Source organism: Aotus nancymaae, unplaced genomic scaffold (genome assembly GCF_030222135.1).
Source record: "Aotus nancymaae isolate 86718 unplaced genomic scaffold, 86718_ANA_hifiasm-v0.15.2.pri h1tg000008l, whole genome shotgun sequence".
Classification (NCBI taxonomy): domain Eukaryota; kingdom Metazoa; phylum Chordata; class Mammalia; order Primates; family Aotidae; genus Aotus; species Aotus nancymaae.
In genome coordinates this window covers 10048833-10072408 of record NW_026988419.1, presented here as the reverse complement: position 1 = coordinate 10072408, position 23576 = coordinate 10048833, and the positions used below count along the sequence as shown (strand labels likewise).

Here is a 23576-nt window from a genome sequence, read left to right as displayed (position 1 = left end):
TGTGGATCCCCAAAACAATTACAATAGTAATATCAAAGATCACTGGAAACAGAACACCATAACAGATAAATAATAAAATTTGGAATATTGCAAGAATTACCAAAATGTGATACAGAGACACAAAGTGAGTACAATGTATTGGAAAAAAGGCACAGATAGATTTGCCTGATGCACGGTTGCCATGAACCTTCAATTTGTACAAAATACAGTATCTGAGAAGCACAATAAAACAAGGTATGCTTGTATCAAATCATATGACTAAATTATGCATTCACACTACATCAGGCTGCACAGGATAGGCAGGGAGGCTGATAAGGGGCAGGCAAAGGGGAGGAGAAGAGGATCCACCTGCAAGGCAGACAATGTCTTGGGATCCTTGTGAGAACCCCAGAGAAAAGATGTGGAGGCTGAGTACCGGCAGAACAGAAGGGTACCTGCTGACCTCCCAGTGAGCCATAATTAAGCACTTTGCAATGAGCCTTGAGGCACTTGGGGACTTATTTAGTCTGATTTTCAAGAGTGGCTACCTAAAATTCTACATATAAAAATGTTCCACTCCCTAAGAGTGTGTCATTTAAATTGCTGTCCTCACCAAAAGTAAAAACAGAAGCCATTAGAATCAGAAGCAATTTCAAATACAGGGGAAAGACTTTCCTGTTTTTTAATAAGGCAGACACCAGAGGCTTCAGCTGTCCATCACTGAAGACACTCACCCTGGCCTATGCTGTCCTTCAACATGAACTTGCGCCTTGGGTCAGGCTTGAGATTCTGGAGCACCATCTACCACTAATGAGGATATTAGGGGATTGACTCACAGGGTGCAGATCTTAGTTCAGACATTAGTGCAGAGGGGTGAGAGAGCCCCAGCACCAACAAGGAGAAATGGACCTGGACACCAGACTAGAGGTGCCTGGGTAGCTGGGGCCCTTGACAGCATGGTTCCCAAAGGAGCAGTGAACAGAAGGCAGGGCCAGCAGAGCTGGCAAAGATGTCAGATGCAGAAGGATAAAGGAGAAGACGCTCCCAAAAGGCATCAAGCTCTTAGGCCTAAAAGTTACAAGGCAATAAACTGTGCCTCTTCATTAGCATGTGTCCCTGCTTAACTTTTTTTTTTTTTTTTTTTTTGAGACAGAGTTTCACTCTTTATGCTCAGGCTGGAGTGCAATGGTGCGAACTCTGCTCACTGTAACCTCCACCTCCCAAGTTCAAACAATTCTCCTGCATCAGCCCCCCTAGTAGCTGGGATTAGAGGCACCCACCATCATGTCCAGCTAATTTTTGTATTTTTAGTAGATAAGGGGTTTCACCATGTTGGTCAGGCTGGTCTCAAACTCCTGACCTCAGGTGATCCGCACACCTCGACCTCCCAAAGTGCTGAGATTACAGGCATGAGCCACCTTGCCTGGCCTCCTGCTTAATTTTTGTAAGCTCACAATGCTGAACTGCTGTGGCACACACAAGGCTACTTCTGGCATTCTAGACACACATCAAGATTCATGAAAAGCAACTCTGTGATTCCCCACCTCCCTGCATTTCCCTCTACCACCTTCTCAAAAAAAAAAAACAAATTCATGAAAAGCTTTTGGTCTGTTGAGAATGAGGTGCCACATCCTGATGGCAGGGATGACAGACGCTTCTGTCTTCACTTTACACTTAAAAAAGCAGAAGCAAGGAGAGGTACAAACTGAAAAGCATACAAACCAACAGCAGCGCTGCATCAGCCTGACTTCAGTTATCTGCCTGACCAAGTTTCATTCTCTCTTATCAGAAGATGGTGAAAATTTGTCTTTCAAAACATTACAAAAGTAAACAAAAAATTAGGTTTAATTTCAAAGCTCACTTGGTCCAAAGAAATACTGACTTTGTGCTAAACAGGAGGGGTGATTCTAACAAAGTCTCTCACAACTCCAGGTCTAGATTTAGCCGAATCTAGCTACAGCATGTGATATAGTATGTAAGTGCCTGTGGTGAAACAATTTAAAAAGCAGTGTGCTCAATCCTTTACTCCTCCCTGTATCCATGCTCCTTACAATCAGCCATTTAGCAGCTCTTTCCATCAAGAGATGGAATATATTCTCTGATCCTTATTTTTTTCTTTTGAGACAGAGTCCGGCTCTGTCACCTATGTTGGAGTGCAGTGGCTTTATCTCGGCTCACAGCAACCTCCGCCTCCTGGGTTCAGGCAATTCTCTTACCTTACCCTCCTGAGGAGCTGGGATTACAGGCATGCACCACCATACAAGGCTAATTTTGTGTATTTTTAGTAGAGACGAGGTTTCACCATGTTGACCAGACTGGTCTTGAACTCCTGACCTCATGTGATCCATCCTCCTTGGCCTCCCAGGCTTACAGGCATGAACTACCGCACCTGGCCTATTTTTCTGAGCCTTGAATATGGGTTGGCTGGTGATGCTATGCCCAAAAGAATGTGGCTGAATAGGGTGCTAGTACTGGGTCCAGAGGCCTGGTTTGTTCTCACTCCCTGTCTTGGAAGACTGCCACATCACATGAACCACAGGGGCCAGCCTACCAGAGGACAAATGACATGGGAGAGAGCCCAACTGTCCCAGCTGAATCTCCTTGACCTGCCTATAGCAAGCTTGCTCCCAGGCATGAGAAAGAGTCTAGCTGAGCTCAGCAGAGCTCGCCCACAGCTGGCCACAAGCATGAGTGGGCATGGCTGAGGCCAGCAGCACTGCCTAGGTGACCTGTGGGCTCATGAGCAATGACAAATACCTGCTGTTCTGTGATAGTTAGCAATAAAAAATTTTAAAAGTAAAGAAAGAAAAGAGCAAATTTTGAAAAAGAAAGAAAAAAATAAGATAGACAAATACCTGCTGTTTTAAGCCACTGAGCTTCGAGATGGTTTGCTATGTAGCATGAGCTAACTAATATAATGCTTTCTGCTCCAAATAAATAGTACACCTTTAAGAATACTTGGGAATCTGAGGTTAAAATTTAAAATAAAAGGCATTTGGGATTTACTGAATGCCAAGGATTTCAAAGTAGATAGGACAAATAACTTCATTTCAACTCTTAGTTGAAATATAGGATTCCCATTTTGCACAAATGCTAATTTGAATTCTTAAAAATGGAAGCAGTCACTGGAAGTACAAAGTAAAGTTATTACTCTTAAATATCATATAATAATGTTTGTTATCCTGTCTACCAAGGATAAAAATTCAGTATGCTTTACCTTTCTATAGTAGATCTATGAAAATTGGAGTTCCAACCACAGTTATGATTAAGAATAAAGTGTTTATTCCATGGAGATTAGTCTTTGATCTGCTGAAAGACATGCCTGATGGTCAGAATAGGTAGAAGGATTCCTTTTTATTTCTTCCACTGTTAAACTCTATCAAAGAGCTAATTAAAAGCAAGGTTAAAATACACTTAAGGGAATCACTAAGTCTCGAAAGCCTCATCTATTTAAGCCACAATACAGTAGGAACAAAGATAGATTCAGGTATAATTTTTCCTGTAGAAAGCACTGGCTCACAAACAAGGAGGCATCTTGCAGGAGTCATTAATATTTTTCTTTTTTTCTTTTTTTTTTGAGACACAGTCTCGATCTGTTGCCCAGGCTGGAGGCAGTGGCACGATCTCAGCTCACTGCAGCCTCTGCCTCACAGATTCAAGCAATTCTTCTGCCTCAGCTTCCCAAATAGCTGGGACTATAGGCATGCGTTACCACACCCAGCTAATTTTTGTATTTTTAGTAGAGACAGGCTTTCACCACGTTGGCCAGGCTGGTCTTGAACTCTTGGCCTCAAGTGATCTGCCCGCCTTGGCCTCCCAAAGTGCTGGGATTACAGGCATGAGCAACTGCACCTGACCTAATATTTTTTTCTGTTTTTTTCTTTTTTCTTGTACCAGAAAATGCACTGGAAATATTTTTAAATCTGTAATTCCATAAGGATATATATTTGGGTTCAATACATATTTTATAGTACTATTATCAGTATGATTACCTTGAAAATTATGCCCACACTTTGATAAGCAAATTCAACTAGCACATAATTATTTCTATAAAATCACAAGGCCAAGTTCTACCTGGCCTGAAACAGCAACATCTCTAAAACTGAGTATCTTTTTAAAACTTTCTCAAAGAAACACCCTAATCACTTCAAAAACAGCTGAATTAAAGCAATTTAACCATCTTTAAATTTTAAACTGATATAAAGAGAGCATTCAATTAATCATTTAAAAAGAGTATATTTACATTGGGAAGCTGAGGCGGGTGGATCACCTGAGGTTGGGAGTTCGAGACCAGCCTGAACAACATGGTGAAACCCCCATCTCTACTAAAAATACAAAATTAGCTGGGTGTGGGAGGCTGAGGCAGGAGAATCACTTGAACCTGAGAGGCAGAGGTTGCAGTGAGCCAAGATCACACCATTTGCACTCCAACCTAGGCAACAAGAGTGAAACTCCATCTCAGAAAAAAAAAAAGTATATTATATGTTACAAATTAAGCCCAACGTCCTGATTTCTTTTAAATTCTGGGCAAACAGTAATTCTGAGAAAATCTGATTTTCTGGTCATTCTTAGGGATGCTGATACTATTTCATATCTTGGTAAATCTGTGAACATTTCTGTCACCTATAGCAAAGGATATTTTTTCCTAGTCTGACAAACCTTTCAGAAGATACAGGAAAAAAAAAAAGTGTACTTCTGGTACACTAGATGGTTCCATGCTTCTTTTTCCCTAACAGATTTGTTGACGAATTCAAACAAACTAACACTTGAGGCATTACTACAAGCTCTACACTGCTTCGTGTGTTAGAAAAAAATTTTATTTTTATTTTTTTTTGAGGCAGAGTCTCACTGTTGTCACCCAGCCTGGAGTGCAATGGCACAATCTCAGCTCACTGCAACCTCCGCCTCCCAGGTTCAAGCAATTCTCCTGCCTCAGCCTCCCAGGTAGCTGGGATTAGAGGCACCCACCACTACGCGTGGCTAATTTTTATATTTTTAATAGAGACAGGGCTTCACCATGTTGGCTAGGCTGGTCTTGAACTCCTGATCTCAGGTGATCCACTCACCTCAACCTCCCAAAGTGCTGGGATTACAGGCGTGAGCCACCGTGCCCAGCCAGAAAAAATTTCAAAGTCATCATTTAATTAGTAAAGACAAATATGTAAATGAGTAACAATAATATGATGTGGTAATAGCTTTGAGGACAACGAAAGGGTAGATTAATGTTAGGGTGTGGGAAAGGGTAGATCAGTGTTAGGGAGTGGGAATGGTGTTATACTGGGTTGGGGGATTTGGCAAGGCAAACACTGACCAAGAAGTCCTAATGGATGAGGGGTTAATTAAGCAAATGAAACTGAGAAGACGGTGTCAGTGAGGAAGAATAGCACAGCAGTAAGAAGCCTCTTTGGGATACTGCAGGTATCCCAGGAATTCCATACTAGGCTGTATTTTCTTTCTTTCTTTCTTTCTTTTTTTTTTTTTTTTTGAGACTGAGTTTCGCTTTTGTCACCCAGGCTGGAGTGCAATGGCTCGATCTCAGCTCACCGCAACCTCCGCCTCCTGGGTTCAAGCACTAGGCTGTATTTTCTACAAACCATAACCTAGAAACCAAAAATGCCTCCCATCAACACTGGTTTCACTCCAAGCACACTCATCTCCCTATAAGCCCTTGCAACTGGACTCTACTGATGGAAAGTGTCTAAATCAAGTACAAAGAGAAGGAGAAAGAAAGAGAAAAAATTCCAGACAAGCGACTTTTTCCTTAAAATTTCTTTGATGGTGGTCCGCTGCAGATTCACCTTGACCTTGAAGGGAAGTGTTCTGAGTATAGCAGTATGTGGTTGACAAAGAAAAATGAATGGTTAAAGAGATTATTTCACAATAAAGTACAGGAAAAATACATCATGAAATCAGTATACATGTGCTCATGATAGTTTAACAATTCTCAGAAAAATTTGCTAAGCATACTTTGTAGAGAGGGAAGATGAATACCTAAATTCTAGAAACAAATATCATTAATTACATTACAATCTGCTTCTTAGGAAAGAACTAGCAGATTATGAAAGCTAAACACAGCGGGGGAGATGTTTACGGTGCAGAAATGGTTAAGTCTGTATCATTCAACCAGTGGCTACTAATGCAGTACCTGGTGGAGTACAGACTATGTGGGAAGATAAGATGAATAAATATAAAGCAACAGGAACTAATACCGGATTGCAATTAACTAGGCATAGTCAGTAAGATACTAGGAGTGTTGAAGGAAGCTCAGAAAGGACAGAGAATGATGCTAGGAAGAATTATTCCATGGAGGAGGTGAAACTTGAAATGGATCTAGGAGGTGGAACTTGAAGTGGACCTAGGAGGCAAAGGAGGATGTGAATACAGGAGAAAGGGCAAGGGAGGTTCCTGGTGAGGGAGGCAAAGGCATCCAGGTGGGAAATGTACCGGATGTGAGTGGGGCAGAACACACATTGACTTTACTGGACACAAAAGAACCATAATAAACGAGAGACAAACAGTGGAAATAGAGCTTAGCAGGGACTAGTTATGGGGTTCCCAAAGTCCTTTTTTTTTTTTTTTTTTTTTTAAGAAAGAGTCTTGCTTTATTGCTCAGGCTGGAGGGCAGTAGCACGATCTAGGCTCACTGCAACTCCTGCCTCTCAGTTTCAAGCAATTCTTGGCCCCAGCCTCCCAAGAAGCTGGGATTACAGGCCACCCTGCCTGGCTTATTTTTGTATTTTTAGTAGAGATGGGGTTTCACGATGTTGGCCAGACTCATCTAGAACTCCTGGCTTCAAGCAATCTGCTGGCCTCAGCCTCCCAAAGTTCTGTGATTACAGACATGAGCCACCCCTCCTGGCCCCCAAAGTCCTTTTACAGACAAGATTAAGTAAGGAGCTAATGAAAGGTCATGAGCAGGAGAAAGACACAACAAAAGCCTGGTTGCAGATACGAGATTGGTGAGACAGATCCAAGTACAGTATGCTGGAACTCAGGGGAGCCAGTTAATAGGCTTTGAAAGATGAGGTTTAAAAGATGATGAGGACAAACGCTAGGGTAATTATGGGCAGGTGGGCAGAAAAGAGTGCCCACAGCAGGCTTGATGCTGCTGTCCTTAGAAAGGCTTGCTTGCAAGGTTGGCCCTTGGCAGGTGTCTGGGACCTGGTTTATCCGGAGGGGGCCTAACTACTCCCTAACTCCTATGAATGGCTCACTGTGCTTCATGCCAGTATAAAACATGTGGTTTATGTTGACCACCTACCTTTCTTCTGGGAGTCTGGAATTTTGGTACATGTTAGGCCAAGAGCGCCTATACAACCAGCCTCTAACACTAAATAAAATCTCTAAAGAGCTTCCCTGATAAACTATATTTGACACATGCTGTCTTAATTCAATCTGAATCAAGCATGTCTTATCACTCCACAGGAAGAGGACCCTTGGATGACTTGTGTCTGGTTTCCTCTGGATTTCACCCCATGTGCTGATTTTGTTTTGCGTCTTTTGGCTATGATAAATCACAGCCATGCTTATGACTATAATGTGTCAGTCTTTCTAGTGAATCAATGAACCCGATCTTGAGGATCTCAAATATAGCAGGGGAAAGATGTCTAAGGGAAACTAATCACTGACATGACCTACAAGTAACCAAATATGGAAATAAAGAAAAGCCATGACTCAAAGACAGTTCTAAGAATTTGGGATTGTAAATAACTCCTCAAATGGTATTGTCCTATTCAAGCAGGAAAATTTTTTTCATTTTCACACATGCATGTACATACACATACACACATACACACAAAGGAGAAACATATTTAGCCTTTCATAAGATTAAAGTAATAAAATGCAAAATAAATAGGAATGAAAATAATAGTAGCAAACACTTGTATAGTGCTTTCTCTGTGTCAATTTAGTCTTTGATAAGATTAAAGTAATTAAATGGAAAATAAATGGGAATGAAAACAATAACAGCTAACACTTGTATAATGCTTTCTCTGTGCCAGGCACTCTTCCATGTCGTTTAATTCACCTAATCCTCACAAAACCCTGTAAAGCAGAAAACTGTGATACAGTGAGGTTAAATAACTTGTCTAAGATCACAGGGCTGGGATTCAAACAGAGGCATTCTGGCTCCCAAGCCTCTGTTCTTAACTATGTTATAAAAAGAAAATGATGGTAACAATGAAGGCTCACTCTAACAACTCAGGAGTAAATGTGTGGCCACCCAGGCTTCCTGCCTTCTCAGGTCTTCAGTTTATTCTAGAACACAAATTAAAGTCTACTTTTAGGCACTGCATGACGACGAAAATACAGCAGTTAACATCCTGGTTTTCTGTATTAACTAATAAATTCCAGCTATGCCAAGCTTCCTCCCAGGCATAACACTTAAAAATCAAGTTGTTTATTTAAGATTGTTTCTATGTGAACAATTAATAAATATACAAATTTTCCCCAAAACCATCTTAATAAACTTAGAAATATCTAAGTGGAAACAAATATATTAAAGTAAATATTTGGTATAATTTTAAAAAAAGGAAAATGCTAAAAAACATCTAAGAGTTGGCTTTCTGTATTCTTTACTCTTTCCCAGTCTAAGTATATTTTAAATCACATGAGATTTATCTTTGACTTGGGACAAACAAAACTGAGTTTCCTGCAGAAATCAATCTTGGCCACCCCTGAAGCAACAGTATAAGCACGTTCATCCACAAATTCATTTCTCAAAAATGAAGACAGTAGGCCTATAGCCTTAACTTATTTATAATACTTTATAAAGCTTTTACCTTTTAAAAATTATATCATTTGACCAGGCACGGTGGCTCATGCCTATAATCTCAGCACTTTGGGAGGCTGAAGCGGGTGGATCACAAGGTCAGGAGTTCGAGACCAGCCTGGCCAATATGGTGAAACTCCATCTCTATTAAAACTACAAAAAATTAGAAGGGCGTGGTGGAGGGCGCCTGTAATCCCAGCTACTTGGGAGGCTGAGGCAGGAGAATCACTTGAACCCAAGAGGCGGAGGTTGCAGTGAGCCAAGATCATGCCATTGCACTCCAGCCTGGGTGACAGAGCAAGACTCTGTCTTGAAAAAAAAAATCATATCATTCAGTCAACTGACTGTCTATATTTTTGGTTCAGTCCACAGCAAAAAAGTCCAAAAAGCAAACATACTGTTCCCTACTGTCTCACCATTTTAGTTCTGTTCTGAAAGCAGAATCTTATTTTCTGTTTCCCCTACCAGGAAAGTCACCACTGCAGTTCAAATTCTTAAACTTACTACTGAAGTTATCTTGTTTTTGTTTTTTTAAATACAATTTTTGGATAGAAAGAAGGTCCTAGTCTTTAGCCAGTGGGCATAGTGGCTCATGCCTATAATCCCAACATTTTGGGAGGCTGAGGTGGGCACATTGCTTGAGCCCAGGAGTTTGAGACAAGCCTGGATGACATGGTAAAACTCTGTCTCTTCTAAAAATACAAAAATTAGGCCAGGTGTGGTGCTCACGCCTGTAATCCCAGCACTTTGGGAGGCCAAGGAGGGCAGATCACGAGGTCAGGAGATTGAGACCATCCTGGCCAACATGGTGAAGCCCCATCTCTACTAAAGATACAAAAATTAGCTGGGTGTGATAGTGTGTGCCTATAATTCCAGCTACTCAAGAGGCTGAGGCAGGACAAACACTTGAACCCAGGAGGTGGAGGTTGCAGTAAGCCCAGATCACGCCACTGCACTATAGCTTGGGAATAGAGTGAGACTTCGTATCAAAAAAAAAAAAAAAATAGCTGGGCATGGTGGCACATGCCTTTAATTTCAGCTACCTGGGAGGGTGTGGTAGGAGAATCACTTGAACCTGGGAGGCAGAGGTTGCCGTGAGCCGAGATCACGCCACTGTACTCCAGCCTGGTAACAGAGAGAGACTTTGTCTCAAAAAAAAAATTACAAAAACTAGCTGGGCATGGTGGCATCTGCCTATAGTCCCAGCTACTTAGGAGGCTGAGATGGAAGGATCAGCTGTGCCCAAAAGGTTAAGGCTACAGTGAGCCAAGCATCATGCCATTTCACTCCAGCCTTGGCAACACAGTGAGACCCTGTCTCAAAACAAACAAAAACCAATAACAACAAAAAGAATGTTAGCCGGGTATGGTGGCATAGGCATGTAGTCCCTGCTACTCAGGACTCTGAGGCAGGAGGATCACTTGAGCCCAGTTCAAATCCAGCCTGGACAGAAGAGTAAGACCCCATCTCCTAATAATAATAATAATTCTTTACAAAAATTCTCAGTTCCAAAGTTAAGAAATTTAAAGTAAAGTTAAAAATAGTAATTTAGGTTTAGCAAAAGAACAAAATTTAAATTAAAGAGCTTAAGGTAATTGTTACTTCAGCAAAATACAAATTATTTGATACAAGAAGTATTAGTACCATTTTCTACTAACCATTCATGACACATTAATCCCTAAAGGTTTCCAAGCAAAACCCTGAGCTGACCACCCAAACTACTAATTACCTGTGACTCCCAGGTGTCATGGAATTAAACTTTGATATTCCACATTGGCTTAATACTCTCTAAAGCTCTGACTGTATCTAGCTTTGTCATATGTAGTTTGATTACAGTGAACTAGGTGGGTACATGAGAATGACCCCAACCAAATACATCCCAGAAGCTGACAAAAAAAGAGGATAAAATGTAAGCAGTATTCTTTTATTTTTATTTTTTTTGAGACAGGGTTTTGCTCTGTCACCCAGGTTGGAGTGCAGTGACACAATCTCAGCTCACCTCAACCTCCCCTTACTGGGCTCAAGTGATCCTCCTGTCTCAGTCTTCTGAGTAGATGGGATTATAGGTGCGCACTACCATACCCGGCTAATTTTCATATTCATTGTTCTTTCTTGGTGATTGTACATAGGCAGGCACAGTGACAAATAACACTCCTTTCTCGTAGAACCGTGGTTCTAAGTGTGGTCCCTGAACTAGCAGCATCAACATCACCTGGGAACTTGACAGAAATGCCAACTCTCAGGCCTCACCTGACTTTCCAAATCAGAAACTCTGGGTGTGGGGTCCAGCAACCCAGGGTTCAACAAGACCTCCAGGTGATTCTGATGCACACTCAAGTTAAAGAACAAGTGTTCTAGAGAGGCCAGATAAGTACATGAAGCCTAGACCTGGGTTTCTCAACATCAGTACTATTGACATTTGGGGCCCAATAATCCTTTGGTGTGGGGCATATCAGGATACTGAGATGCATCCCTAGCTTCTGCCTGGATGCCAATAGTACCCTTTTGTATTAGTCCGTTTTCACATGGCTGATAAAGACATACTAGAAACTGGGTAATTATAAACAAAAAGAGGTTTAATGGACTCACAGTTCCATGTGACTAGGGAGGCCTCACAATCATGGCAGAGGGCACAAGGCACATATTACACGGCAGCAGACAACAGCAAAATGGGAACCAAGTGAAAGGGGTTTCCCCTTATAAAACCATCAGATTCCTGAGACTTACCACCACAAGAACAGTATGGGGGAAACTGCCCCCATGATTCAATTATCTCCCACTGGGTCCCTCCCACGACACATGGGAATTATGGGAGATACAGTTCAAAGTAAGATTTGGATGGGGGCACAGCCAAACCCTATCACCTCCCCCACTCCATGACAACCAAAAATGTCTCCAGATATTGCTAAATGTCCCGAGGGGCAAAACCACGCCTGGCAGAACCACTGGCCTAGACTTTACAAAAGTGGACACTAACTTCAGGAAGGCCCTCATTCCTTTCATGTTTCCTCTTAAAATGCTCTTAGTTAGTTCTCATCGCTTTTAACATTTGTAAAATGAATTCACTTCAGCTGGACCCTACTTTAAATGTAAAAAGCTACTGGCTCATGCCTATAATCCCAGCACTTTGGGAGGCCAAGTCGGGTGGATCACAAGGCAGGAGTACAAGACCAGCCTGTCCAAGACAGTGAAACCCTGTCTGTACTAAAAATACAAAAATTAGCCGGGTGTGGTGGCAGGTGCCTATAATCCCAGCTACTTGGGAGGCTGAGGCAGGAGAATCGCTTGAACCTGGGAGGCAGAGGTTGCAGTGAGCCAAGACCACGCCACTGCGCCCCAGGCTGGGCAACAGAACAGGACTCTGTCTCCAAAAAAAAGCTAGTTTTCTATCTATTAAAGCAAAAGTTGTATAGAGAAGGTACAAGCCAATTTTTAAAGAAACTCTGAAACTAGTAGAAAGAAGGATGGTTAATATAATCATGGCAAAAGGTAGAATCCTAGCATTTTACACTTGTTGCCTGTATACTCAACTATTGATTGATACTGCCTGGATTCACTTTCTCCATACGTATGGAAAAACCAGGTGCATGGCGGAAAGAACTAGGGCCTCAGAGTTAGATCTGGGTTCAAATCTCAGTCCTATCACTTAATAACTATATGATTCTGGGCAGTTACTTCAACATCTGTACCTCAGTTTTCTGACCTGCCAAACGGCCATTACAATATGATGCATACACCATACATTCCATAAGACCTGGCACAGCACCTGCAATTAAATGCATTATACTGCTATTTCTACAGTAAAACAGATGAATATTCACACTGCATTCAGTAAATAAAGATTACAAATAGTCTCATTTGTTCATGCCAAATTTTAGCAACAAATGAGTGTTCAGGTCTAATTTACACACACACACACACACACACACACACATACATTTCTGATGTTTAGAATGCACTAAATTTTGGAACTGCTGATAAGAGAAGGTGACTGTACCTGCCTTATGGGGAGGCAGTGTGAGGACTGGATGCAGTAACATAAGGTTCAATTCTGTTCTCATAGAGAAAAGGGACTTTCAACAGGTTAGCTATTGTTATTTCTAAATTACAAATTCCAATCATGTCATTTGCTTGTTTTGAACTCTTTGATGGTTCTGTACTGTCTGCAAAATAAAGTCCAAATTCCTAAGAGTGGCATACAGGAATACTTTTCCAAAACTGGATGCTAACCAGGCATGGTGGTTCACACCTGTAATCCCAGCATTTTGAGGGGCTGAAGCAGGAGGATTACCTGAGTCTAGGAATTCGGGCTGCAGTAAGCTACGATCATACTACGGCACTCCAGCCTGGGTGACAAAAGCAACACCCTGTCTCTAAAAAAATAAAATATTTTTTTGAGATGGAGTTTTGTTCTGTGGCCCAGTCTGGAGTACAGTGGTGTGATTTCGGCTCACTGCAACCTCTACCTCCCGGGTTCAAGTGATTCTCCTGCCTCAGCTTCCCAAGTGGGTAGGATTACAGGTGCACACCACCATGCCTGGCTAATTCTTTATTTTTAGTAAAGACTAGGTTTCTCCATCTTGGTCAGGCTGGTCTCAAATCCCTGACCTCAGGTGATCTGCCGCCTTGGCCTCCCGAAGTGCTGGGATTAGAGGTATGAGCCATCACACCCAGCCAATTTTTGTATTTTTAGTAGAGATGGGGTTTCAGCATGTTGGCCAGGCTGGTATCGAACTCCTGACCTCAGGTGATCCACCCACCTTGGCCTCCCAAAATGCTGGGATTACAGGCGTGAGCCACTGCACCTAGCCTAAAAAAAAAAAAAAGAACTTTTTAATTTAAAAAAACAAAACAAAACAAAACTGGACACTGGTCCTTCTAGCTCTCAGTCCTCTCTGTTGCAATTGTTACCATACACCTTTTGCTATAGTCACCTAGAAATAGCTACAGTTCTTTACCTCTTACAATTCCCTCTCGTCCTGTCCTTCTTCCTCTGCCTGGGACGAGGGCGCATCTCTCCTTCCTCTCTAGGAATATGCCACTCCTCTATCCATGAAGACCAGCTCAACGAACTTCTCTAGGAGTCTGTCCCCAAGCCCTGGCCCCAGCCCACAGAGCCTCTTCTTCCTGTGGCTTCTCAGCACTAGATGCTGACTACATAGGGGCCATCTCTTCACTAGACTGGTCAGTCCTTGGAAAAGAGTAACTTAGCTGTCAGTTGTCTCTTTCCCCTATAGGTCTAGCATGGAACCCACACATGTGCTGGGATTACAGGCATGAGCCACCTAGCCTGGTCAAGGTACTGTGGCTTTTGATCCTTGTTGTATCAGGGCCTGGCACTCAATAAAAAAGCTTTTTCTTTTTTTTTTTTTTTGAGATGTAGTTTTGCTCTTGTTGCCGAGTCTGGAGTGCAATGGCATGATCTCAGCTCACCGCAACTTCCGCCTCCTGGGTTCAAGTGATTCTCCTGCCTCAGCCTCCCAAGTAGCTGGAATTACAGGCATGTGCCATCACGCCCAGCTAATTTTGTATTTTTAGTTGAGACAGGGTTTCTCCATGTTGGTCAGGCTGGTCTGGAACTCCCAACCTCAGGTGATCCACCCACCTCAGTCTCCCAAAGTGCCAGGATTACAGGCATGAGTCACTGTGCCCAGCTAAAAAAGCTATTTCTAAATGAATGAGTAAATGAGTGAAGAGCATGACACATATTTATGACAATGTGAAAACAAACCACCATAGCCAACACCAACAAAAAACCCACGTCCATGTGCTTTCATTAAATCTCGTGAAGGGCAGCCCCTACTAAAAAGGTTGTTCTCCCTTCAAGGAAGTTGCAAGGGCCTGAACGTACAAGAAACCTCAAACATCAACCCCCTTCTGGTCCAGTCATCTATCTGGGCTCTGCAATAACAGTGATGAGCAAGTAAAAATGTGAGCAGATGCAAACTCCCCCAGAACGTCCCAGAGCAGCTTAGTAATCACTTTCCAAAAACATTTATCAGCACTGCTCCTGACTGGCAATCTCAAATATTCAGCAATTTACTCAACATGCATGAGTCACGAATAAAACATTTGACTGAATAAAGGCCGCTAACTTTTTTTTCTTGAGATGGAGTTTCACTGTTGTTGCCCAGGCTGGATTGTAGTGGCGCTATCTCTGGTCACTGCAGCCTCCGCCTCCCGGATTCAAGCAATTCTCCTGCCTCAGCCTCCCGAGTAGCTGAGATTACAGGCATGCGCCACCACGCCTGGCTAATTTTGTATTTTTAATACAGACAGGGTTTCTCCATGTTTGTCAGGCTGGTCTCAAACTCCCAACCTCAGATGATCCACCTGCCTCGGCCTCCCAAAGTGCTGGGATTACAGGCGTGAGCCACCATGCCTGGTCAAGTCTGCTACCTTTTAAAAAGCGTTGTCTGCATCTACATTCACATCATGCAAGAGTCATTATTATGTCCTTGCCGTTTTCAGGTCCCCATCTTCTCCCCATGTCTCAAGCACCCGCTCTCTCTCACTCCTTCCTGCTTTACACACCCACACCCAGGTCCTACCAATCACTCCCCTCGTTTGAGGTCAGCTACGTGTGAACCAGCAGGGGCAGGCCACTGCCTGCTCACAATTAGTTCATTATTTAATTGAGGAAAAAGGCACAAGCTCACTCAAAAGCAATAACCAAAGGACCAACAGGCGCTGGGGGCTTCAGGCTTTCTCTTCCCATTCAGGACAAGTGTCAATGTCACTTAAAAGTATAATTACAAAAGGCTAGAGACCATGCCTTCAGCTTTAAGAGAACAGCAGTACCTTCTGTCCTCCAGAAAGCCTTTGGATTTGTGGACTCTCACTATTTAAGACGGCTCATTGCATCAAGGAAGCACAGCTTCATTCAATAAACATCAGTCATTTCCTTCAAATTCCCACCGGAAAGCTACCGACATTGTAAACCTTTAGGACTTTAAAGACGCTAAAGTTTTAAGTCAAATCGTAAATATTGCTCCAAGCCAATCACTCAGCCCCAGAAGACCAGAGAGCTGGTGGGAGTCCTGGGTTGCAGTTCTGGTTTCACCAGTATCTCCATAACTTAGTAACAAGCTACACCTCCACTGGCCTTGGCTTCCTCTTAGGAGAAATGAGAAAACAGGACCAAATCAGTGTTTCCCAAAGTGTGGTGAGTATCCAATGAAAGATGTCACAGTACAAGAGAGGACTCTGCGTGCACACCAATGAACACGTTTTATTAGTTTATTCTGTCGGTGAGTAATGTTAGTTTTCCTAATGATGATATAAATAAAATTTCCTTTTAAAATAAACGCATCTAAATCTTTTTAAAAATGAGTCACTTTCACGAAAACCTATTTAGTTAAGTAAGAGTTTAGGTGATTCTAGCAGCCGTGGCAAAAATAACTGGTCTATAGGCCTGGCATGGCGTGAAACCCACGAGTACAGGAGAAGAGAGCGAAAGCGGCTGGAGGTTCCTCGCAAAGAGGCAAACCCGGGCACCAGGGCCTTCGGTGACCAGCTGCGGGTCCTCCAGGCTTCCAGAGGAGACGATTTGGAACTGACCTGGGAGGGCCCAGAAATATCTTCCGAGCACCAGGCCAAACCCCGCAAGAAACAGAGACCGGAACGAAGGTCCCAGGCTAGTGCGGCACCACGGGTCGGGGTTCCCGGGTTGGAGGGGCGCAGTGGGCTGGGAGGGGCGCACTGGAACTGGAGTCCCAGGCTGGAGCGGCGCGGTGGGACGTAGTTTCTGGGCTGGAGAGGCGCAGTGGGACAGGGGATCCGGGCTGGAGTGGCGCGATGGGACAAAGCTCCCGGGCTGGAGTGGCGCTGTGCAACAGGAGTCCCGGGCTGGAAGGGCGCGGTGGCCCAGAGGTCCTGGGCTGGAGGGGCACGATGGGACAGGGGTCCTGGGCTGGAGAGGCGCGGTGGGACAGGCGTCCCGGGTTGGAGGGACGCGATGGGACAGAGCTCCCGGGCTGGAGGGGTGCGGTGGGACAGGGGTCCCGGGCTGGAGGGGCGCGGTGGGACAGGGGTCCCGGGCTGGAGAGGCGCGGTGGGACAGGGGTCCTGGGCTGGAGGGGCGCGGTAGGCTGGGAGGGGCGCGGTAGGGCGCACTGGAACAGGGGTCCTGGGCTGGAGAGGCGCCGTGGGACAGGGGTCTGGGCTGGAGAGGCGAGGTGGGACGGGGTCCTGGGCTGGAGGGGCGCGGTAGGCTGGGAGGGGCGCGGTAGGGCGCACTGGAACAGGGGTCCTGAGCTGGACAGGCGCGGTGGGACAGGGGTCCTGGGCTGGAGAGGCGCGGTGGGACAGGGGTCCTGAGCTGGACAGGCGCGGTGGGACAGGGGTCCTGGGCTGGAGGGGCGCGATGGGCTGGGAGGTGCTCGGTAGGGCGCACTGGAACAGGGGTCCTGGGCTGGAAAGACGCGTTGGAACAGGAGTCCCAGGCTTGAGTGGCGCAGTGAGACAGAGTTCCCGGGCTAGAGGCGCGCAGTGGGACAGGGGATCCGGGCTGGAGGGGCGCGGCGGGACCGGGGTCCCAGGCTGGAAAGGTGCAAGCTGAGACTGGAGGACCGGCGGGAGGGAACCCGGAACCCAGCAGATCAAAGGGGCGCGGCGTGGGTGCGGGGCCGCGCTGCCAGGGGGAGCCCCTCACGCAGGAAGGGCCGGGCCCGCGGACCCCACCGCTCCCACACCCCGTCGTCACGGAGTTCGGGCCGCCCCGGCTGAGCCTGGGCCTACCTGTCCTCGCTGGCAGTGATCACGCCGTCCTCCTTGGGAATGAGCAGCGCGGCCGTGACGGCGTCCTGGTGCCCCTCGATCTTGCTCAGTAGCACCGGGCGGCTGCTCTGCGGCCTGGCGTGGATCTCGGCCGCCATGTTCGCGCAGCGACAGCGGCTGCCTCCTCGGCTGGCGGCCCATCAGCTGACGGCCGGGCGGGCGGGGACACGCCGGTTTCCCCTCCGCAGCTTGGCCGCTCCGGCGCCGCTCCGCCGTAAGCCCTCGAGTGCTGCCGCCGCACTGCCCGTATTGCCTGGGGATGCCGCGCACACTAAAAGTCTGTGGCTGGGAGAGGACCGCAGAGGGCGCCTGCGGAGAAACAGTGAAAGTAAGGAACGTTAAAAAGTAAAGTAATTCACCCAGGAATGGATTAAGCAACTGGAGGGGACGAAGAATTGTCTACCAAACCAGAGATTTCAGAAATAACAATACTACATTTCATCTATTCGAAGAAGCCATTGTTTGAAAGACACACCCTACTTTCAGAAATGTTAAAATGTGAAAAAAAAATACAGTGCATCTTAAAATCTTTGAACTACAATAGATGGCACTCACTGAGTGGTGACGATATACCAGGCATTAACTCATTGTCTTTGCATGTCATTTAATACTGATAATCTTAAGAGATGAAGAAATAGATGCTTTTGTATTCCCATTTTAGAAATGAGAAAACAATCAGAGAAGTTTGATCACTACCTTAAGACTGTATAGCTATGAGAAGGAGAAAAGCAGCCCTTGATCTCCAGGAGCTGCCTGGTAATATCAGCTGAGCTTTGGTGTTGCTAGGAGGTGTTTGCTTCCTGTGGAACATAAACATTAGAACATCAGACAAGGCCACTGCATAATCATGTCTAAACACCACCAAAATAGGAGTATTGTACACACCACAAAAATTACCAAACGTCCCCCTATCCTGGCTAATATGAGTGACTCTTATTTCTTTGTTAATTATAGTGTTAACCTCTATCTAGTCTTCCTCCAGTAGATAAGATTTATTAAGATATAAAACCTTAGAATTATACCCATTTCCTGACAACATCCAGTCCAGAAGAGAGCCTCTCTTCCTTAAGCCCTCCCAGGTTACCTAACACAAACACAAATCCTATAATAAAACCATCCTAACATTCTTTTATCCAGACATCTCCCCATTCCCAACGGTGTGTCTTCTCTCTCCAAAAGCAATCAAGCCGACTTGTTCCTGGTGGGTTTTGGCTAGATGTCATTGACAACTAGTAAGTTCAAGAGCCAACACTGGAACTCAGGAAGTCAATGACTGCAAAGACTCCCCCTCCAAACCTCTGCCCCCACTATTTTATTCTGACACCGGAATTGCAGAATTGCATTAGAACCGTGCTGTCCACATGACTATAGATCACTTGAAATGTGGCTTGTCCAAATTGAGATGTAGTACAAGTGCAAAATACTACTGGATTTTGGAGACTCAGTACAAAACAAAAAAAGATGTAATATAGTTCATCAATAATTTTTACAATGATTACATGTTGAAATGATACTATTTTGGATATATTGAATTAGATACTATTAAAATTAATACGACCTGTTTCTTCTTATTTTTTTAAGGTGTCTAATAAAATTTTAAATTGCAGATGTGAATCACATGGTTACTTCTATGTACAGTGATGTACTAGAACTTTCTTTTTTTTTTTTTTGAGATGGACTCACTCTGTCATGCAAGCTGGAGTGCAGTGGTGCAATATCAGCTCACTGCAACCTCCACCTCCCAGGTTAAAGGGATTCTCCTGTCTCAGCCTCCTGAGTAGCTGGGATTACAAGCACCTGCCGCCATGCCCAGCTAATTTCGTATTTTTACTAGAGACTGGGTTTCACCATGTTGGCCAGGCTGGTCTCAAACTCCTGGCCTCAAATCCGCCTAATCAGCCTCCCAAAGCGCTGGGATTATAGGCATGAGCCACCACTGTACTAGTACTTTCTCATGATGAAGTTATTAGCAAACATTCATGGATTTATTTATTCATATATTCAACAGATATATATTGCACATTATGTGCTGTACGCTGATGAGATTAATAAGACATGGTTCTTGTGAGGCTGCACCATGTAATAACTAGACAGGCTACTGAACAAGTTCATTTAATCAACCAATATTTCCCAAGTGCTTGCTATGAGCCAGGTGCCATTCTAAATGTAGCAGGCTCAAGGGAGACAAAAATCCCTCTGCTGTTAGAACTTACATCCCAGTGAAGGAAACAGATAGTAAACTGTTTCCTCTATGTAATTATATAATATATTAGATTATATATCTATTATATTTATATTATAATATGTATCTAATATATTTATATTATAATGTATATCTAATATATTTATGTTATAATATAATATATTATAATATATATCTGATATATTTATATTATATAATTTAAATATATTTATATTTATAATAGATTATATATATAACATATATTAGATGTATAATCTAATATATATTAGATTATAAATATATATTTAAATATAAATATTTATATATTAGATAAATATATAAATATATTAGATATATAATCTAATATATTATTTAATTTATTTAAAAAATAAATTAAATAATATATTAGAAGATGTTAAATGTTATGGAGAAAATAAAGCAGGGTAGGGTGATAGGGACTATAGGGATGTTGCAATTTTAAATAGGATGGTGTGCTAGATTCAGGTACACACTGCACAGATCTGCTTTCAGGGAAGAAGAGTGGTCGGCAGAGAGCCTCTAGCCTTCAGCTCCTCCAGGGTCTGCCCCAGCTGCCGAGAACCATTGGGTCTCAGTTGTTCTCTTCACAAGGAGCCCACATTCAGTAACTGAACAAGATAGGAAGATAAAGTCCTAACCACCAGGACACATGGATGGGCAACACTTGCTCTAGAACCCTCTCCTAGACTGGACAAGGCTTTGTAAGGCATGTATTGCAGCTGGCTTCTCCTGCCTAATCCTGTTACTTCCCCCTCCCTTCACAGCTATCGATTCCTAATAAATACCCTGTGAGCCAACCTCTTTCACAACATCTGCTGAGACAGGTGGCCAGTGAAAGCCTCACCGTAAAGTTATATTTTGAGCCAAGAAGGAGAGGAGGGAGTAAGCCACGTGGAAATGTGGGCCAAGTACTGTTCTGGAAAAGAAAACAGCATGGTTAAGTCCTTAAGGTGAGCACATGGCAGGGGTTTTGTAGAGACAGCCAGGTAGACCTGAGGCTGGAGCAGAGTGAGTGAGGGAGTGTGCAGAGAAAGACAGTGCAGACAGGTCACCAGACAGACCATGGTGAGCCCAGAGACCATTGATAAGGGCTTTGGTTTTTACTTTAAATGAGACAGGAAGCCATTGGAGAGTTTTGAACAGAAAGCTGGTTTAATCTGCCTTCAATTTTTTTAAAAAAATTTTTATTCGTTTATTTTTTGAGACCAAGTCTCACTCTGTCACCCAGGCTGGAGTGCAGTGGCATGATCCTTGCTCACTGCAACTTCCACCTCCTGGGTTCAAGTGATTCTAGTGCTTCAGCCTTCCAAGTAGCTGGGACTACAGGCGGATGCCACCACACCTAGCTGATTTTTGTGCTTTTAGTAGAGACAGGGTTTCACCATGTTGGCTAAGCTGGTTTCGAACTCCCAACTTCAGGTGATCCATCCACTTCAGCCTCCCAAAGTGCTGGGATTACAGGCATGAGCCACCGTACCCGGCCTACTCTGTCTTCAATTTTAAAAGGCAAGAGTAGAAGCAAGGTGTCAGTCAGGAAGTTAACTGAGAAATTAACAGGGTATTTGAGGAATGATGTGGCGTTCTAAGGGTGCTGGTGTTGAGGACATCAGATTCTAGACTTATCCAGAAGATGGTGCCAGTGAGATTTGTGGAATATGAAATATGGAAAATGAAAGAGTTAAGAATGACACCAAGATTTGTGTCATTCTTAACTCTTTCATATTCCATATTCCATATCCATGGCCAAGCAACTTTCCAGTGGAGCTGCCATTTATTGATCTGTGGAATATGTAAGGGGAGCAGGTTTGGAAGAGAAGAAGGAGAATTCAGTTTTGGATATAGGAAGCTTGAGACGAGTATTAGGTCTCCACTTGAAGGGGCTGAGTAGGCAGCTGAATACAGGTTTTTGTTTGTTTTTGTTTTGTTTTGTTTTTCCAAGATGGAGTCTTGCCCTGTCATCCAGGCTGGAGAGCAGTGGTTCGATCTTGGCTCACTGCAGCGATTCTCCTGTCTCAGCCTCCCTAGTAGCTGGGATTACAGGCTTGTGCCACCATGCCCGGTTAATTTTTGTATTTTTAGTAGAGACGGGGTTTTGCCATGTTGGCCAGGCTGGGCTCGAACTCCTGACCTCAGGTAATCCACTTGCCTCAATCTCCTAAAGTGCTGGGATTAAAGGTATGAGCCACTGCACCCAGCCTGAATACAGGAGTTTTCTGTACGCTACCAAATAGTAGAAAGGTCTGGGCTGCAGCCATTACTTTGGGAGTTAAATGCACAGGGATGGAATGTGCTGGGCCACCCTCTGCAGGGTCAGCAGATGCTCACTGGTTGGTAGCAGAGTACAGGAGCCAAGTTAATGCTTGATCTTAAGGCAGCAGGATAGACAAAATTGAGAGAAAAGCCCTCTACAAATAATTGTTCAAAATTTTAATTGGGGCTTTACCTGTTAAAGTAAATTAAAATGGAAACCACGGCTGAAGAATCCCTGAACAGAAAAAGCCAATCAGGCCTCCTAAGTGATCTTAACCTTGCTTGAATTGTAAACACAAGTGAAACTTAACTTGAGCTATTTCTTGTAAATGCCTACATTAAAGAAAAACAAAACTTAAGCTCAACCAATCAGAAGCAGTCAACAGACCTATATAGATAAGGATATTCCCACAGGACACACCAAATAAGGCCACTTTATAACTGTAATCAATTATTTTCTTTGCATTATTTTGGCATTCATTCTTCCAAGCTTGTCCCTTATGCTTTTCCAACCGAGCCCTGGAAACATTTCTGGTTTAGAGCTGCTAATTCATGAATTGCTGTTTGCACAGATAAGCCTTTTAAAATGTTATTGTGCCGTGGTTCATCTTTTTCTGGGGGGACAGAGTCTTGCTCCGTCACCCAGACTGGAGTATACTGCTGGGATCTCAGCTTACTGCAACGTCCGCCTCCTGGGTTCAAGTGATTCTTGTGTCTCAGCCTCCTGAGTAGCTGGAACTACAGGCATGTGCCACCATGACCCCCTAATTTTTGTATTTTTAGTAGAGATGGTTTTTTACCATGTTGGCCAGACTGGTCTCAAACTCCTGGCCTCAAGTGATCCATCATCCTCAGCATCCCAAACTCTTTGAGGATTACAGGTGTGAGCTGCTGTGCCCAGCCCTCTTTTTTTTTTTTTGAGACAGAGTCTCATTCTGTCACCCAGGTTGGAGGGTAGTGGCACAATCTCAGCTCACTGTAGCCTTTGGCTCCTAGGTTCAAGCGATTATCCTGCCTCAGCCACCAGAGTAGCTAAGAGTAGGGCATGAACCACCATGCCTGACTAATTTTTGTATTTTTAGTAGAAACGTCGGTTTGTTATGTTGCCCAGGCTGGTGTTGAACTCCTGAACTCAAGTGATCCATCTTTCTTGGCCTCCCAAAGTGCTGGTACGGCTGAAAGCCACTGCACCTGGCCTGGTTTACCTTTATAGCAGGACTTTTGTGAAACACGTGTATAGTATTTACAGCCATAAAAGTACATTGCATCCAAGAGGGAGTATGTGTATAAATAACCAAGAGGTATAAGGACAGAAGTCTTGGAAAAATTAACAGGTGTGGAAGAGAAGGAGGAGCTAGAAAAAAGACGAGAGGAGCCCCGTCCCCCTACTCCCTTTTACCGGACTCCATGAGGTAGGAGGAAAATGGATATTGTGTGTGTTGTCCTGAAGACAAAGGAAGAAGGTGTTCTGAGGAGGAGGAAGTGAAAATGCTGCAGATCAGCCAAATGAAATGACTGGAAGTTTCCGTGACTGGTAGGGACAAAACCTGACTGGAGTGGGTGCAAGTGGTCATAGAA

At 44.0% G+C, this 23576-nt stretch overlaps 1 protein-coding gene across 2 annotated transcripts in view; it reads right to left on the bottom strand.

The window, feature by feature from the left end:
* Positions 1-17676, bottom strand: part of WDFY1 (WD repeat and FYVE domain containing 1) — a 78448-nt gene extending 60772 nt beyond the window's left edge. Inside the window, exon 1 of one of the 2 annotated variants that reach the window (XM_021666521.2) lies at positions 17489-17676. In XM_021666521.2, coding sequence (XP_021522196.1) covers positions 17489-17625 — 137 coding nt within the window. In that variant the 5' untranslated portion in view covers positions 17626-17676. The remainder of the gene's footprint in view (positions 1-17488) is intronic. The other variant, XM_064372946.1, reaches the window with a different exon arrangement.
* Positions 17677-23576: the final 5900 nt, after the last annotated feature.